Consider the following 16,296-nt stretch of genomic DNA (forward strand, 5'->3'; position numbering starts at 1 on the left):
AGCCACTTACCGCCACTGTCCTGGTCAGTGGTCACTTTCCGGCGTCGCAGAACTCGTTCCAGCTCTGTTTCACTGCTGTCTGTTTCAAGGGACTTCAAGCTTCGGGAACTAGTGGATTTGTTCAATGTTTCCTACAGGAAGAAACAGGCATGAAAAGCTCTCTGAGGACATAATATGTGTTGCGAAACATCCCATATGCACAATGTGAGAACCTTTTAAACTGCAGAAAAGCAACTGCAGTTCTAGACCAGTGTGTGACGCTCTCCCTTTACTACAACAGAGCGCACCTGGGGCTTGGCTCACCACTTCTCCCTTTACTTGGATTTCCCAATGTAGGGATTAACCATACTCACCTACACACTAGAGGGTTGATACCGGGCTTAAGATGCTCTGGATCCCTACTGCACAAACTCTGATGTTTGCAGGGAACTGCCAATTTCCTCCATCTTAACATTTAATGGATCTTAAAAAACTCATCCATCTCAAGAAATGGATAGAGTATGAAGAGCTGTCTCTGAAGAATAGCCGAGAGCAGGTTGAGAGCTTATGGGTAAGAATCAGAGACCAAGGCAACAGCGGGAACCTTGTGGCTGGTGTCTGCTACAGGCCGCCTTATCAAGGGGAGCACATTGACAAAACCATCTTACTCCAGCTACAGGAGGCATCGCGCTCACAGGCTCTCGTCCCGCTGGGGGACTTCAAATACCCCATCTGCTGGAAGAGTAGCACGGCGAGCTGTAGGCAATCCAGGAGACTCCTGGAGTGCATTGAGGGTAACTTCTTAAGCCAGGTAATGGACAGCCCTACAAGAGGGGATGCGATGCTGGACCTGTTGGTCACCAACACAAGTGAGCTAATTGGTGATGTCAACATCAGAGGAAGCCTGGGCTGCAGTGATCATGCACTGGTGGAGTGCACTGCAGGGTCCTGCACCTGGGTTGGGGCAACCCCAGGTATCAATACAGGCTGGGGGATGAAGGGATTGAGAGCAGCCCTGAGGAGAAGGACCTGGGGGTACTGGTGCGTGAAAAGCTGGACATGAGCTGGCAACGTGTGCTGGCAGCCCAGAAGGCCAACCGTATCCTGGGCCGCATCAAAAGAAGCGTGGCCAGCAGGGCGAGGGAGGTGATTCTGCCCCTCTACTCTGCTCTCGTGAGACCCCACCTGGAGCCCTGCGTCCAGCTCTGGGGCCCTCAGCACAGGAAGGACATGGACCTGTTGGAGCGGGTCCAGAGGAGGGCCACAAAAATGGTCAGAGGGATGGAGCACCTCTCCTGTAAGGAAAGGCTGAGAGAGTTGGAGTTGTTCGGCCTGGAGAAGAGAAGGCTCTGGGGAGACGCTATTGCAGCCTTTCAGTACTTAAAGGGGGCCTACAAGAAAGATGGGGACAGACTTTTTAGCAGGGCCTGTTGTGATAGGACACGGGGTAATGGTTTTAAACTAAAAGAGGGGAGATTCAGACTAGATAAAAGGAAGAAATTTTTTGCGATGAGGGTGGTGAAACACTGGCACAGGTTGCCCAGAGAGGTGGTAGATGCCCCATCCCTGGAAACATTCAAGGTCAGGTTGGACGGGGCTCTGAGCAACCTGATCTAGTGGAATATGTCCCTGCTTGTTGCAGGGGGGTTGGACTAGATGGCCTTTAAAGGTCCCTTCCAACCCAAACCATTCTATGACTCTATGAAAACTGCTAGAGCGATACCATGCCCATAATTAACCTCTATTAGCAAAAAGCCAAAGATCCGTATTTTACTGCTCCAGCATGTTTTATATTTCAGCATGGTCCTGTGTTGCTGCATCCTGGTGTGGACACGTATCTGCAGAAGTCAGTATGTACTAGCTGCAACTGCAGCATGTTATTATACCCTATAATCTAGCTGATCTGCCATAAACCTGACCCTGTGTCCACATACTTCATGGTTTCTCTTATGCACAGAGTTAGATCTCAAGTTGAAACAGTTTTTATACATACAAAACAGAAATGCACGCAATTACTGCCTTATGCCAAGGTTAGTTGGTACCAGGGAAGCTGCAAGTCCAGCAGCACTTTTCTTAAGGGGGGGGGGGGGGGGGAAGGCTTTAATCAAAGCCCAAAACCACCCAAAGTTTCCCACAGGAATTTTAACATGCACATAGTGCACACTGCACGCATTTCCCAACTGACGAGAGTCAGTTACTGGATCAGCACCCACTTGATTGTAAAATTTCCCCAAAATGTTTATAATGCAACTGAAAATTTGGGACCTATGTGCTATTTCATTCTCCCTCTGAGTCTTGCCATCCTTAGGACCCCCCCAGGAATCCTGTTCATTCAGCCTTCCAAAACATGTCAGACTCATATAGCATTTTTCCAGAGCATAAATAACGTATTCTTAACATCTTTTGTTGACAAGCCTGTGACTTCTGATAAGAAATAGCAAATGGCAAAAGGAAATGGCATCGCAAGTTGCAAAAGCTGTGGTACTTTCAGGATCCCTGCAAAGTAACTCAGCTCTCGTTCTTCACCTCCCAGCCAAAAGTTAAAATATTTTCTTTGGCAACTATTTGAAATTTAACTGAGCAGGTACATTATTACTGAGTAGTATGCTTCAGATCTCTACAAACGTACACGTACGAAAGCAACTTGAGCAACGGAGTCACTCAAACTCTGCAATTTACAGAACATAAATGTGTTTTGTTTGTAACAATTACCTGGAGGTCTACATGAAATGCATAATTAGCATAGTAACAACAAATGTTTACTCCATCACATCCCACCCCCATGTTTGTTGTCTGACTGTGCATAATGATTGGTCTCAAGAATAGACTGGAATTGGATTTTATGTAGTTTGTCTTATACTACAAATATCCTGAAGGGCTCAAAAGCAACAAGCTAGATACAGAAGTACAGTGACTGTAGGTTTCTTTCGGCTCCCTCTGAAGTACATAATCAAGTCTCCCCTGATGTCAGCGATACAGTGTCAAAGAAATAAAACAGCTATTAGAAAACGAAAGGACCTTCGGCAGGATCGTCAAGTTCAACCCTCACTCGTCCAAACAGCACACTGCACCAAACCATTCCTATACTTACAGAGTTCCATTTAAAACATAATCTCCCTGTTGCATTTTATTCCTTTTCTATTGACCTCCACATTTAATTATGTGTCCCTCTAATCAGAGCTCAGCATTAAGGTCTGGGGGCTCTCTAGATCATTTCTTCCCCTGCTTTCATGTGACTGGAGAACAGTAAGTTTGACGCGTCATTGGTGCCACACTCGTGATTTTAAATTTCAGCACCGGCTGTGGCTACGCTCTTTGCTGTACTGTCTTGCATCACCTGACACAATACTGAAGTTATTTTTATAAGGGCTCTCTTTAGGTGCTATCATGGATGATTAGACTGATTAGCTTTACCTTCTGTGGAGTGGATGTGAAGCATTTTGCTTCAATATGGGCAGAATTTCATCGTATTTCACCTTACAAAGGCAAAATTTCACCTGATGTGCCAAATCTGCACTTCAACTTTAAAAGCTTCAGGGTCACAGAAGTCAGGGAGCAAGAACTACAGCTCCTTCTGACTGATACAATTTTAGCACTTGTGCCAAAGAAACCACCAGTTAAATAAGCTACGCAATATACGAGTAAAGGCCAGAACCAGCAGCAAACAGCACGTTGCTCTGAGCAGGACCAAACACAAGCCTAATGGTTTTATTTAGTGATAAACGGGTATGTCAACAGCTGCTCAGAATCCATTTTTCTACATATAAATGCAGACAGACTAGAGACCTCTTGCTCTATTTAGGCGATGGCTATGCTAACAAGAAATTTGGTGCCTCAGGAGAGAGCAGGCGCTCAGAGCAGTTGATGATGAGAACCCCACATCTACTGTATGTGCAGTTCAGGGGCTTTACTTTGGACCAGATTTATTCAGCTGCCTCTCCCTCCCTAAGCATCCCCACTGTGAGCACCTGGAAAGTTTCCAAAGGATCTATGGCAGGTGCAGGCCATAACATCCCCTCTAGTGGCAGGAACATACAAATCCGGAGCAGAGTTAACTGGCTAGTTTTCTCCAAAATAAATTCTGTTAGCAAGACCAAAACCAATCTTTCAGTCGGACCAAAGTTAAAAGTGGAATCGAGGGATTCACTCCAAAACTGCTCTACAGCTTCAAACCAAAACACTGAGGCAGCACTTTCGAATACTCAGCTATTTTGCACAGAAGGCCCTGTCAGCTGAATGAGAAGAAAAAACTGAAACATAAACGACAAGTTTTCTTACCAGAATTCCTTTTAATTCTTTCATTGCACTTTCAGAGGGCTTTGGTGTTTCTGGCTGTAAACAAACACAACACTTGCATGTTAAAAAACTTGTGAAATGGACCATGACAGACTTTGGACTTGAAGACAGACATCGCACAAGGGTCTGCTGCACCAGCGTGCAGTTGTATTACGTTCTTCTGCTCTCTCCTCTCATGGGCACATGGCTAACATTCAATCTATTTTCTTATATAGATGAAGGGAAGAGTCTTAACTGGTAACACAGTGAATCGTAGCCTATACATAAAGAAAGAATCCGCTTTTGTTAAGACGGTAAGCAATATTTTATAGTAGCCACATTCATGTATTAGTGCTAAGTGTTGTATAAAAGGAAGAAATAGTGCTAAATACAGTCTACTTCTTGATCATCCCCTTTACCCAATTCAGTTATTGCCTCTGTGCTTTTAGTTTCTCAGTAGCTGTTTGTTTACAAGATGCTTGCTTTCAGTTCCTTTCTGTGTCAAAGAAACCGGGCTTCTATTTACTTACTGTTGGCTTCACTTCTTTTTCTCTTCTTCAGATATATGCTGCTCTAATTCATTTTATTCAAAATCAAGCAAAGCAAATGAGGTAAGTGAGGCAAATGTATTCTTTTGAATGTTTTACAGAAAGCCTGATTTATTTTCAGTGTAAATTACTTTACTTAGTTAATATTATTGCTCTGCTATTTATTCCAAACCTTTGTTTTAGGTCTGCTTGACTGGTTGACTGGTCTCAGATGAACTCCCTTTTTAATTCTGTCCATCATTTCTTCAACAGCTTGTCTCTTCAGATCCGTAACTTCTTCACCTGTTCCAAAAATCACAGAGCATATCACATTCCAGATACGAACTACGGAGAAATAGGCCAAAGAGCAAAACGCGTTAAACAGCCTCCTAAACAGGTTCCTTGCCATATACAGCCAGTTACTGTAATCAGAAATTAGTTGTAATGATGAAATGGCATTTGCATATACAATGTACTTAGTTATACTCCCTGCAGTAGTTCTTCCTGCCCGTATGTGTGATGCGTATTGCTCACGCACTTGCTAAATCCATGCTTTTTCTCAGTTTTATTAAAAATGTAAATGATAAGCATACATACATAGGCTTATTTTTCTCCTCGTAAGTGGGCTGTTCACAGGGTCGTTCTTACAGGACCACTATCTTACTCTTAATTTTCCTCACCACAAAGAGGCACTTTACCGTACACTACGTACATCTAAAAGGTGTTCCCACTTTCTACGTGGTAGCAGAAACCAGCAACCTCATCTCTAGTTATCAGGAATTTTAGTTTCTGAATTCAGCACTATTAGTGATCTTTGCTATCAGCTAAACTGTCACAAGCTCTTCAAGGATAAAATGCCAGTCTTCACACACTGAGGATCCAGCCACGGACTTTGCAAACGCCAAACCGCAGTGCCTGCAGAAGTTTGGACAGAAGCAGGGCCCAGATCCTGACAAACGCAAAGCTCCTGTTCGGGAATTGCAAAAGCTGAAGCACCAAGGACTGAAGACTACGGCCCCGCTTCCACTGTATCTCTTCACTGCGCCTCAGCAGAAATTTCCATAGCTTCACTGACACAGGACAAGTTGATAACGCCGCATGGCAAGGCCTATATGCAGCCCACTACAGCGCTACCAAATGTGTCTTGTATTTCACATGGGCTTAAGAACCTTGCTGGAATGATAAACCATCATCTCAGACCGAACTAAAAACACACTGTTAAAGAATGCTGTACCGAGTTAAAGGGCAAAACTTAAATACCATGAAAGGAACCTGCTGATTTTCAAGAAATTCAGTACCAGGAGTGCAAAGTAGTCAGATAAAACGGGAAGCTGTGTGATGAAGCTAAACAATACCTGTTAACTTATCAGTGTTCTGGATAATGTAACAAAAGACACTTAACGTGCCATACCAAAAAGGGAAAAAAAAGACTACTTAAAGCAAATACGTGGAGAAATACGGTTGACGCTATTCAAAGCTGCAATGTTGTACCTTATATAACAGGAATTTTAAATAGACTTTCGCTCTCTCACTTGTCAGGGTACTATTGATGATTCATAGAAATGCAGTTTCTGTATTGTAAGCCGATTTAATGTCAGGCTCTAATTTCACAAACAGGCTGTTTCAAATATAAAAGCTTAATTGGTGGTATGGGATAGAAACCACTCATTCTAAGTCCTTAACAAGGGTCAAAACAAGCCTCAAGTTGCATATAATAACTAGATCAAGAAAGAACTTGCCCCCTTTTTTTATTTTTATTTTAAGAACAGCTCAACTATTAAGAGAAGAAGTAGTTTATATGTGATTGAAGAAAGGTCAGAACTGTTAAAGTTTGCTAATAAATAATGAAAGAATGGGGCGTAGAGAACTACAGTGAATTTCATAGTATTTCCTGCAATCACTGTTTGTAACAGTCTCAACAAAAAGGTGTAATCAAAACATCTAGGACACTTCAAGGTAAGGAAACTTGATAAATGAAGGCAACGTAATTGAACTTTTACTGAAAAAGAAGATTGACTCTTCATCAGAGATCTCGGTACACGGTCACTTCTCTAATGATTTTACCCAGACCAACAACCTTATTTCTCTCAGACTGGTAACCAGTTCCCAAAGATTCCCACAGAAATCTGCCCAAGTCACCCCGTTCCTCACTGGAAAAATGGGAGGGGTAGCACCTCCTTTCCCCCACTTTCTGCCTGTTGGTCCCATCCAACAATCCAGCCATGCTTACATACCATTACAGTCTGCTAACAGCGATTTTTTCTTTAACAGTTATATCCTACACCTATAATTTCAGCCAGGTTCCCGTCTGCAGCCCCCTTCTTTGTTTAAGTGGCAGCAACTGAGTTAAGCAATTCACTGCAAACGAACTCCTGCTGTTTCAGAAGGAAGAGCGAAACAGTGAGGAAAACCTGGGTTATTTAACTGGCAACACTTGCCTAACTAGCGTTGACTCTTCAGGCACTCATGATCATTTGTAAATCTGTACTTAACTCCTGTTCTCAACCTACTAAGCCTCCAGCTTCCATTAACAACAATAAAATGCAATTTCAGCTGGTACTCTGCATGCAGAGCCACCTTAGTGCAAGATTCTGTTTTGTTTTAGGTTTTCAGTATTATTAAAGGATTAGCATTAACAGTCAACTCTGACTGGTAATTTCATAAGACACGAATTGAGGGATGAAAACTGAAGCATTTAACAAACTAGCTCTGCAGAGGGGCTCTGGACAGAAGAAATCACAAACAAGAAGCCATATGGAAGCTGGAAACTTCCCTGTATTATCCTGTACATAACCTGTTCTCAGCTTAATGCTTGTTGGGTTTGTTCTCCTGCCTCTTCCAGATAACCTGTGGAAGTGCAAAGCCCTGGACATACTGTAGCTGCAGCTACATGCCATAGTGTCTCCAGCGTAGAGGCATAGGTTGAGCCTCTCAACGCTGCTATAGTGCAACTACTACACGCAGTTCCAAACTGCCGGGGTGCAACTCAACAGTTGTATGTTACACATGCCAGTGTAACAGCACAGGGCCTAAATTAAACCATCCTGTTCTCCCCATCCATCTCACCCAGCACATCACCATATCCAGCTAAGAGCTCATCTTGTCAGGTCCTTCTGTGAGCCTCTCATAAACATGACCACCCTCTCCCCAAGGGAAAAAAAAACAAAACAAAACAAGATAAATTTTTCTGCCACATCAGTGAATGAAATCAGCTCAGTGACATATCTGATAAGCATGAGAAACAGAAGTAGGAAGAGATAAGAAATTTTTTTCAGTTACAGCAAGTGCTAGGTCTTCCCTTAATGTTTTTGATCTGCAGCCTCAAAGATCGTTCATACTAAAATCCATTTGGAAAAAATAAATTGGATGCTGATCACCAGTTCACTTGTGGGGGCATAGATGGCTACGAGGGCTATGCAAACTTGCAAGGGATCTGGAAGAAGCTTGCAGTACCAGAGCTACAATGCCAAAGATACCACTTCCTATCTCAGAGCACATATGGCTGGGCTGCAGTTACATTTCTGGACTGCAAGGTAGATGAACATGCTGGGACATGGGTAGCAGTTGTTAATGTTGACCATTATAAGCATTTGCATCACTCTCTGTACCCACAGTTCATTTTCACTAGCTTTATCTGCAGTACCTAGTGGATAAATCGCATGGCTTGAGAAAGGATGAGCCATACCTGACTCCTGCTGAGGAGGTTTCTCCTTCTTGCTCACATTGGTGTTGGAGTGAGATCGCTTGCGAATCATTGACATGAGAGACCTTTGGGGAAAATGAAACTGCAGATTGTCATTCTGTCCTGTATTACACTTAAAATGAACTTGAACATGACACACAAACAGCTTGCTTATACCTGATTATACAGCTACTTACAAAAGACTCATTTAACAGTTCTTGAATGCAGATGTAGGTACTGAATTACCCCCCACAATGCCTCCCATCAAAATGCACCAGAGAAATTTATTTCTTTTTAACAGACATTAGGCACAAATCAAAACACTCCAAGATTTGAATATTAAAAGACAGTGTCTCATTGTGACACATGACAAATTGAAGCTGCTCTGGCATAATAAAAGGAAGGAAGAGCTACAGATATTGAAGTATTATTCTCCAGAGGACACTTAAATATGGTGATCGGTATCTCCTCACCAACTCCAAGTTTGTAATCTTCTTACAGTGTCAAATAATTATCCCTTCACTATAGTCAAAGCGTAAAAGTCCAGGCAAGGAAATGATTCATCTTAAAGCCAAGTATAAGCTCCTGTGCACATCTGATGTGTCAGCGGGGCCTATCGCTCCCTACTGAACATCGCTCCTTACGGAGCCGTGACCTCCCTGACATAAAGGGTCAAAACTCTCTCCCAGAAAAAAGCAGCAACCAGTGCCAAGGCTCTGAAACCACCTCTACGCAGATAAACATCACAGTGAATGAAGGAAATACTCTGATTTAGCTACTACAGGGCTTTAAATGAATAGTGTTGTCAATTCCAAATAATAAAGGGCACAAATGTAAACAAAACAAAAAAACCCCACCCACAACACCCCCACACAGTTAATTTATGCTACACATTAGTGAGAAAGCAAGCAAGCAAGCCAAATGAGTTAACGGATGTAAAAGGAGCAAAAGACCAAACACAATTGTTCAGGACATGTTTAGCTTTGTTTTTAGAAATCTAAACAAGATGCACAAAGGGATGAATTCTCCCTACTAATCATCTCTATTCATATATTTAACACAGAAGTTAACAAGACTCTTTTATGTAATTTCTGTGACAGAAGGTTAGAAAGTGTCATTGAAGTCCATTTATTTTTAAAACCAAGTGGACAACATGAAGATTAGCTGAGTTCCTAAAATTAACTAAGCACACTTTAGGGCTTAATTAATTAATTTGGGTCTAACGCCTGATACATCATATATTGGTCAGCCTCTTTTACAGCCCTTTGCAAAAGTCAGGCTTAGTTTTGATAATTTCGCCCAAAACTGTGTGATGATGGGGTGGTGATTTTCTGTTTTGGTTTTTTGGTTTTTTTCTTTTTAACTTATGAAAGCAATCGTGGGAACTCAATAGGACTGCATTTTCATCACCAGTGTCCGACAGGAAGGAACACACAGTAATCCAACATATCCTTTGGTTCAAAGGGGTTTTCTTAGCAGTAGATTCAGACAAGCATTTCACAAGTCTATAATTACAGCTATAAGGTGAATAGAAAAAAATAATCTCCTAAATTTAGAGGAGACAGGTATCCCTCCTCCTCCAAAGTCACAGTCTAGACAATTCGTTAGGCTTGGCAAGGCAGACACTGTTCAAAATGGGTCAGGGTGTTAGTCTGTTGGCAGGTGGGGCACAGAGCGTGTCCTGCTGGTAAAGAGCCCAAGACAGATGAAGAAAGCCTTTTTTCTCTTTAAAGACACTCTTCCTGCTTGGATGCAAGCTCATGTAATGTATGCTGCTTCAGCAAAGCATTAATGCTGTGACCCTTGATTTAAGCACTTACCGTATAGGGTTAGGAGGAGGGGGAGGAGGAAGAGGAGGAGGGGGCGGCGGTGGAGGAGGTGGTGCAGGATTTTCAGACTGCTGTATTCGTTTTTGAAGTTCATCAACTGCGCAAGAGCAATAAAACAAACTAGAGTGAGTTCTTGGTTTCTCAATCTGCTCTAAAAACCAACTCTGATGGTTTGAGCAAAAAAGCTACTAATTAACTAAAAAACAAACAACAAGACTAAACCACACAACTGCTAGGAAGTCCTATTTTTGGCAACATTTTCCACCATGAATACTGTCCTAGCTGCACAGGATTCTCATGAAACCAGTGACCTCCAATCTGAGTTACTTTTGAAATTAAAGTGACACTCTCCCTCATACAGGATTCTTCACATAAAATGATAGAGCAGGGAAAAGTTTATCAGATTCCTGTGACGGTCTATTTGAGGTTGCATTTGAGAACGAACTAACTAGAGATGAAAGAAATGAACAATTTCAGCTTCCAGACTTATCTCTGTCTTGCTGATGGTGTGGGTTTTCCCCATAAAAATCGTCAAAACTGGGCAGTGGGCAGAATGGATTCTTTCTCTCCTGTTTTCGTGTCAGATCTAAAATGTGGAAATTACTTTTCTGCACTTGAAATGTCAAATGCAATTAACTGCGGAAGGGCAGAAACAGAAAAAAAAAAGCCTTAAATTTCTTTTAGTTACAAAAATTCTTAGCAATTGTTCTGAATACAGTAGGAATTATGGCAGAAGTACAGAATATGATTTCCAAAGTGGATATGGTTCTTTGCTCTCATAATGATGAATTCAATTTAAAATTACAATCTTTAACATTTACTTTTAAATTTAAAAAGGAAAAAAAAAAATCAACTGAGTGACTTTAAATTCCAGGTACAATCTTTATGCTGATAAATTCCTTCTTAAGGACAAACAAGCCTGGAAGGAAAGAATCTGCTGTGAAGGTTAGATCTTTTCCAAGGCAGCTGAAAAGAACTCATATGCTGCCTAGGCATATTTTTAAGGCTGGGTAATGTAAAGCTCTAACACAAAGCAGCTCTTCCAAGCAAGACTGCTAACAGGCTTAAAGATAATCCTGCTTTTAACAATATGTTTCAGAAAAGTGTGGCTATACATGGAGCCTTAACTAAGGATAGGGACTTTGGCTGCCTCTGACGGGGGCTCAAATGCGCCTCTGACCAGGTATCATACCTAAAACTAGCACCTGCTTAGGCCTTGAGCTGAACAAGGACTGAAAGCAAAGGCACATGCAAATACTTCGCCAGACATAGCCTCACATTCCCTACAGTGAGGCCACACACACCAGGGGCCCTTTTTAAAATAAAGAGCATTAGGTCAGAAGTATCCTCATTCAATAGATCGGATGCTGCAGACAAGCCAGGCACCATCCTGACAACAATAACTGTATGGACATCTGCACTGCAACAGTTGTTCCCTCCTAAATAGTCTGTGAATCTTTTCTGCCCATACTCTTTGGGAGCTAGTTTAAATCTTAGAGACAGACACACACAGTAGCTAGCAAGACTGTTTCTTTCCTTTCAGTCACTTGACATGGAACAAAATATTGGACGACAAGTAAGAAGTTTAGATGTGTAATTCTCATGCATATGAGCCATAAAAGCCCACCAGATTTGTTTGGCTAACTCCCTTTGTAGGGCTCTGAAGGCAGTACTTACCTTTTACATATCTGTTAAAAAAAAAAAAAAAAGAAACACCACCACCCCACCCCCCCCCGAGACCTTCTCACATCAGCAGAAATTGTTTTCTCACATGTCAATATGAAGGGCTAAATCATGTCTTTATTTTCACTGGTGTCTTCTATTGCAAGACTATTAAATGGTTGGGTAGCTTGATAATTATGGGATGTTTTTGTACAATTCATACAATGTAGACCCCACAGTCTGATAAACCACTGTGCATCTTTGGGGGAAAAAAAAAAAAAAAAGCAGACTTATCCCATTTTATTTATTTTTAAACCTAGGTAAGAGGATACATTTTGACTGAATACGAAGGATTGTGTCTTTCACACAGAAACCTATTCACATGTATATATCCATCTGTAAGACGCAGGGCAATCTAACAACAGTATTTTTATACCTTACAGAAGTTTTACGAGGTTATTCTTTCACACATGTTCTGGACAGGACTGTTCTGTGATTGAAGGCAGTTGCTGTACTTTGTCTTGTGAAGCACAGGTCTGGATCTCGGCTACACAAACGCTGTTCCTTCTGGGGTCTCAAACATAACTTGTAATTCTCTCAGACATGCACCACTCACATCCCTGCAACTGTACCTCTAAAATGAAAGTTATTACATGATTTTACCTGTATGCTTTAGGTCTCTAGCTTTTTCTTCTGAGTTCTGACACTTAATCTCTAGTTCCTTTTTATCTTCTTCCAACAGTTCTAGTTGCTGTTTAAGACGACTAATCTCCTTATGTAGCGCTTGATTCTCTAGCTGCTCTTCCAATTCTTTGATCTGCAGTTGGCAAACAATAGCATTCATTACAATAAAAGGTATTTTCTGTCCTTCCTTTTGACAAATAACCCATTAGGCACAGTTATTCCTGAAAACATGATGTTATAGTACAGGAGTGAACTACAAGTCCCAGAAAGAGGGCAATTTTTGAAGGAGAGCTGGACAGATTTTTCTGAGAGATGTCAGAATTTTCTATTATGATCCTAACTTGTTTCATCTCTTCTTTAGAATACGTCTTTAGCTCCGAAGTACTTAAGCTATAAGATGTTCCCTTTTTCTTTTTATAGAGTTTTTATCACATAATAAGAATTTAATTTCAGAATGTTTCTCATTTGAAGCACGAGAACATTGGCATTTTTGTTCTTACTGACTGCTTCCACTGACAGGTTCATTATTTAAAGTCCCTTGTCTCAACTCATGCAGACGGCAGTGGGTGAATTACAGAACAGCAGGTTTAGAGGCAGCATTCAGGTGCAGAGTAGCAATCACTTCCCAACTCCCTAAATACATACGTTTTGCTCTAGACTTCAAGGAGCCAAAGATGCAGAGGTTTTCTATGAACTGGCAATTATTCCTCCAAAATACTCATTTAGAAGCATGTGAGATTACACATAGTCTTAGCATTGCTGCACTGGTAAACGCACAGGAACTATTACCTATTCCTAGCGTTACGCTATTACCAGAGTTTTAAGAACAGGCCTCAAAACTAAGGGAAAACTCATTTTCAGGCTTTCAAGTGAAGCAATGGTGATTTCTCCCAGTGCGAGACTGACCTAGTCCAGTTTCAAAGAATGTATTTGTTTAGATCCTAGCACTTTAGATCCTACCCCACCACTTTGCAGCATTCACCTAACATTTCCCTGCTCCAGTATGTCTGGCTCTTCCCCATACATTTCTTTAGCAAGTGACCAGACTACTAATGTGAACTGCCTACCTCTCACCTCCTGGTCTTCTTAGCTTATCCCCCCAAAATACCCTTTATATTACTCAACATCCAAAATATTCTCCTGTCATCTCTTCTTCATTTAATGGAACTTGACTTAATGCTTGTAATTGCACTTTACTGACATCCAGAATAAAATACTTACCTAAACCAGAGCTTCAGACTGAAAAACCTTCAGGTTTTGTACTCATGTCTTACCAGTGACCCAGAAGGAGGGATTCACAATCTTCTCTGAAGTTTAGTTTTTAGATTGTGAACTCTTTATGGGGGACAAGATCCCCAATACTTCTGAACATAACAAATACAAGACACTCCTTAAATGCAGGAGGCTTTCAAAAACTTCTGCATGAGATGAAAACTAATCCTGTGTTACCTTTTGTTGGTGTTGAAGCCTCTCTTCTTCTAATGTGTGGGTTAACTTAGCATTGTCATCCAAAGCCTTCAAAAGCTGTTGATCAGGAGCAGAATTTTGCAGAAGCAACTGACTTTGCCTTTTCATCTTGTTTTGTTCAATAAACATCTGCCAAAACAAAACCCACCCCCAAGAAAAACCATAGTTAAGCCCAGTCTAATGCTATTCTGGGAAAAATGGCAATTGGAAAGAAAATGAAGAAACTAACATCGTGTTAATATGGTAGGGATCGTGAGGAAGAAGGTGAGAAGGAAGGGGAAAGGAAATTTGAGAGTAAAATTTACAAGAGCTCAGCTCACACTGAAAGGAACCAGGTGTTTGCTGAGAGAACCACCCACTGCTACACCTCAATTACCCACATGTTGGCAGCATTCAGAATTTAAACACGTCTCTGAATTTTGTTTCCTGGAAATGGGAACAATCTGATCCCTATTCCGGGAGCTCTGGAGAGATTAAAAGAACTCCAGGTGGAGGAAAAAATGTCTATGAATTCACAGGCTACCTCCTCAAACACATCTGCAAGCTTTGGCATAAAGCCCACTTATTTGAGGGTTACCTGGATATGTGAATGATGGAAAGTCTTCAGGAAATGAATTTCAATCCATGCTTGTGTAATTGGTGTAGGCACTTGCCCTGGGAAAAGGCACTTCAGGGCAATTTCAGCCTTTTAGTTCTGATCCTTGTGTTCTTTCTTCTTCCCTAGTTATATTTTTGATGTGGGGAATGGATACATTAAGGGGAAAAAAAATAATCAAATAGTCTGGAGACTTGACACTGATAAAATATCACACAGTTCTCTAGGCTTCACCTAAGAGGTGCGGAGGCTGTCAGCACATGCAGTTTCCATAGGAGAGATCTGCGCTTTCCAGACTGTTTAGGAACTCGGAATAAAAAGATCGCTTCCTGCCAAAAAAAATTCCTAGTGAATTTATCTGCATCTTGACCTCTCTTTCAGGCGGAAGGTTGCCCCCCAGGCAAGAGGGGCTTCCACTCTTGACAAACTCAGCTGTGCCTGTTCTTACAGCAGAAACAGGGGTTGGGTCACGCTGAGGTTTCAGATGAGTGTGCGCAGGTCAGCAAAGCATGCCACTTACGGCAGGAGAATAGAGAACCACCTGAGAGTGCAGACACTCCCTCAGACTGTAAAAACACTGTTGTATAGCACAGCAAAAGCAAGAAGATATTTTAAGAATAAAGTATTAGAAATAAAAAAGTTCCCTGAGATCTTTTCAGGTTCCCATACTATTAATTCACAAACCAAAATTACAGATACAACACGTGGTTTCTTCCCATCCGGTGCTACTGCAACGCTATGTGATTTGTTTATTTTTTTTAATACAATTAGATTTTAAAGAAATATCAGCTGGTGCGGATTCGTGGCAAGCATTCCACCCAGTGCTTTGCACGGACACTTCAACTGAGTCGTCTTAGCAAGCAACTCTCTCTCTCTCGCTGTACGTACAGACCGAGAAGCCTGCTGACCGCGCTGAACTTTTAACTCACAACGCAGCCTGCTTGACCCTGCGTGCCAAGAAGCGTCAATTGATGCGGCCTTAATACTAATAAAACCTACAGTGAACACTTCATTGGGCAGAGCTGTGCCATGGGGGTAGACAATAAAGGACTGGAAGCATTCAATGAAGAGGAAACGATGAATACAGGCTCTCGTACTATACTTCGTTATAAAACAAATAAAAACAAATTTACGACAATACACAGGCCACTGTGGCGTGGTGCAAATGTGCACTGGACATTAGCTCCCTGTCCCCACATTCTGCCAGTCAAACCAATCACACTTGCGTTATCTTACACTAGCAGGGCTGCGGCAAAAACAATTCAAAGGCAAAAGAAGTTCAGAATCAAAGCTACCCACCCCAACCCGTAAAGGCTTGCCTTTGTACTGCAACTCATCTGTTTGATTAACATTTTATCCTCTTAAAAGAAACAGCATCTTTGAAACATCATACTTTAGAAAGGCCTCTAAATCACTGCTAAAGAACTCAACACACTCCCAAAGCCTCCTGCTTTCCTGTTAAGTCAGTCAAAAGTTATTTAACCCTGACAGAAACATCTCTCTAAAAGGCACCTTTAGCAAACATCGTAGTTTACGTACTGTGAACTTTCAAAGCAAAGTGAAAACTTGGGTTCCCTTGTTTCGTAATCTGAAAAA

General features: G+C 41.6%; 1 protein-coding gene across 4 annotated transcripts in view; it reads right to left on the bottom strand.

Annotated features, from left to right (window-relative positions):
- The window catches only part of SHTN1 (shootin 1), a 68,537-nt gene that overhangs the window by 10,998 nt on the left and 41,243 nt on the right, over positions 1-16,296 (bottom strand). For all 4 annotated transcript variants that reach the window (XM_087765150.1, XM_087765153.1, XM_087765152.1 and 1 more), the window contains 7 exons: positions 14,088-14,234; positions 12,618-12,771; positions 10,284-10,389; positions 8,467-8,549; positions 4,975-5,084; positions 4,258-4,311; positions 11-131 (listed from right to left, as the gene is read on the bottom strand). In XM_087765150.1, coding sequence (XP_087621276.1) covers positions 11-131; positions 4,258-4,311; positions 4,975-5,084; positions 8,467-8,549; positions 10,284-10,389; positions 12,618-12,771; positions 14,088-14,234 — 775 coding nt within the window. The remainder of the gene's footprint in view (positions 1-10; positions 132-4,257; positions 4,312-4,974; positions 5,085-8,466; positions 8,550-10,283; positions 10,390-12,617; positions 12,772-14,087; positions 14,235-16,296) is intronic.

Source organism: Nipponia nippon, unplaced genomic scaffold, assembly GCF_047370975.1.
Source record: "Nipponia nippon isolate SJK-2023a ecotype South Korea unplaced genomic scaffold, ASM4737097v1 scaffold_3, whole genome shotgun sequence".
NCBI classification, from domain to species: domain Eukaryota; kingdom Metazoa; phylum Chordata; class Aves; order Pelecaniformes; family Threskiornithidae; genus Nipponia; species Nipponia nippon.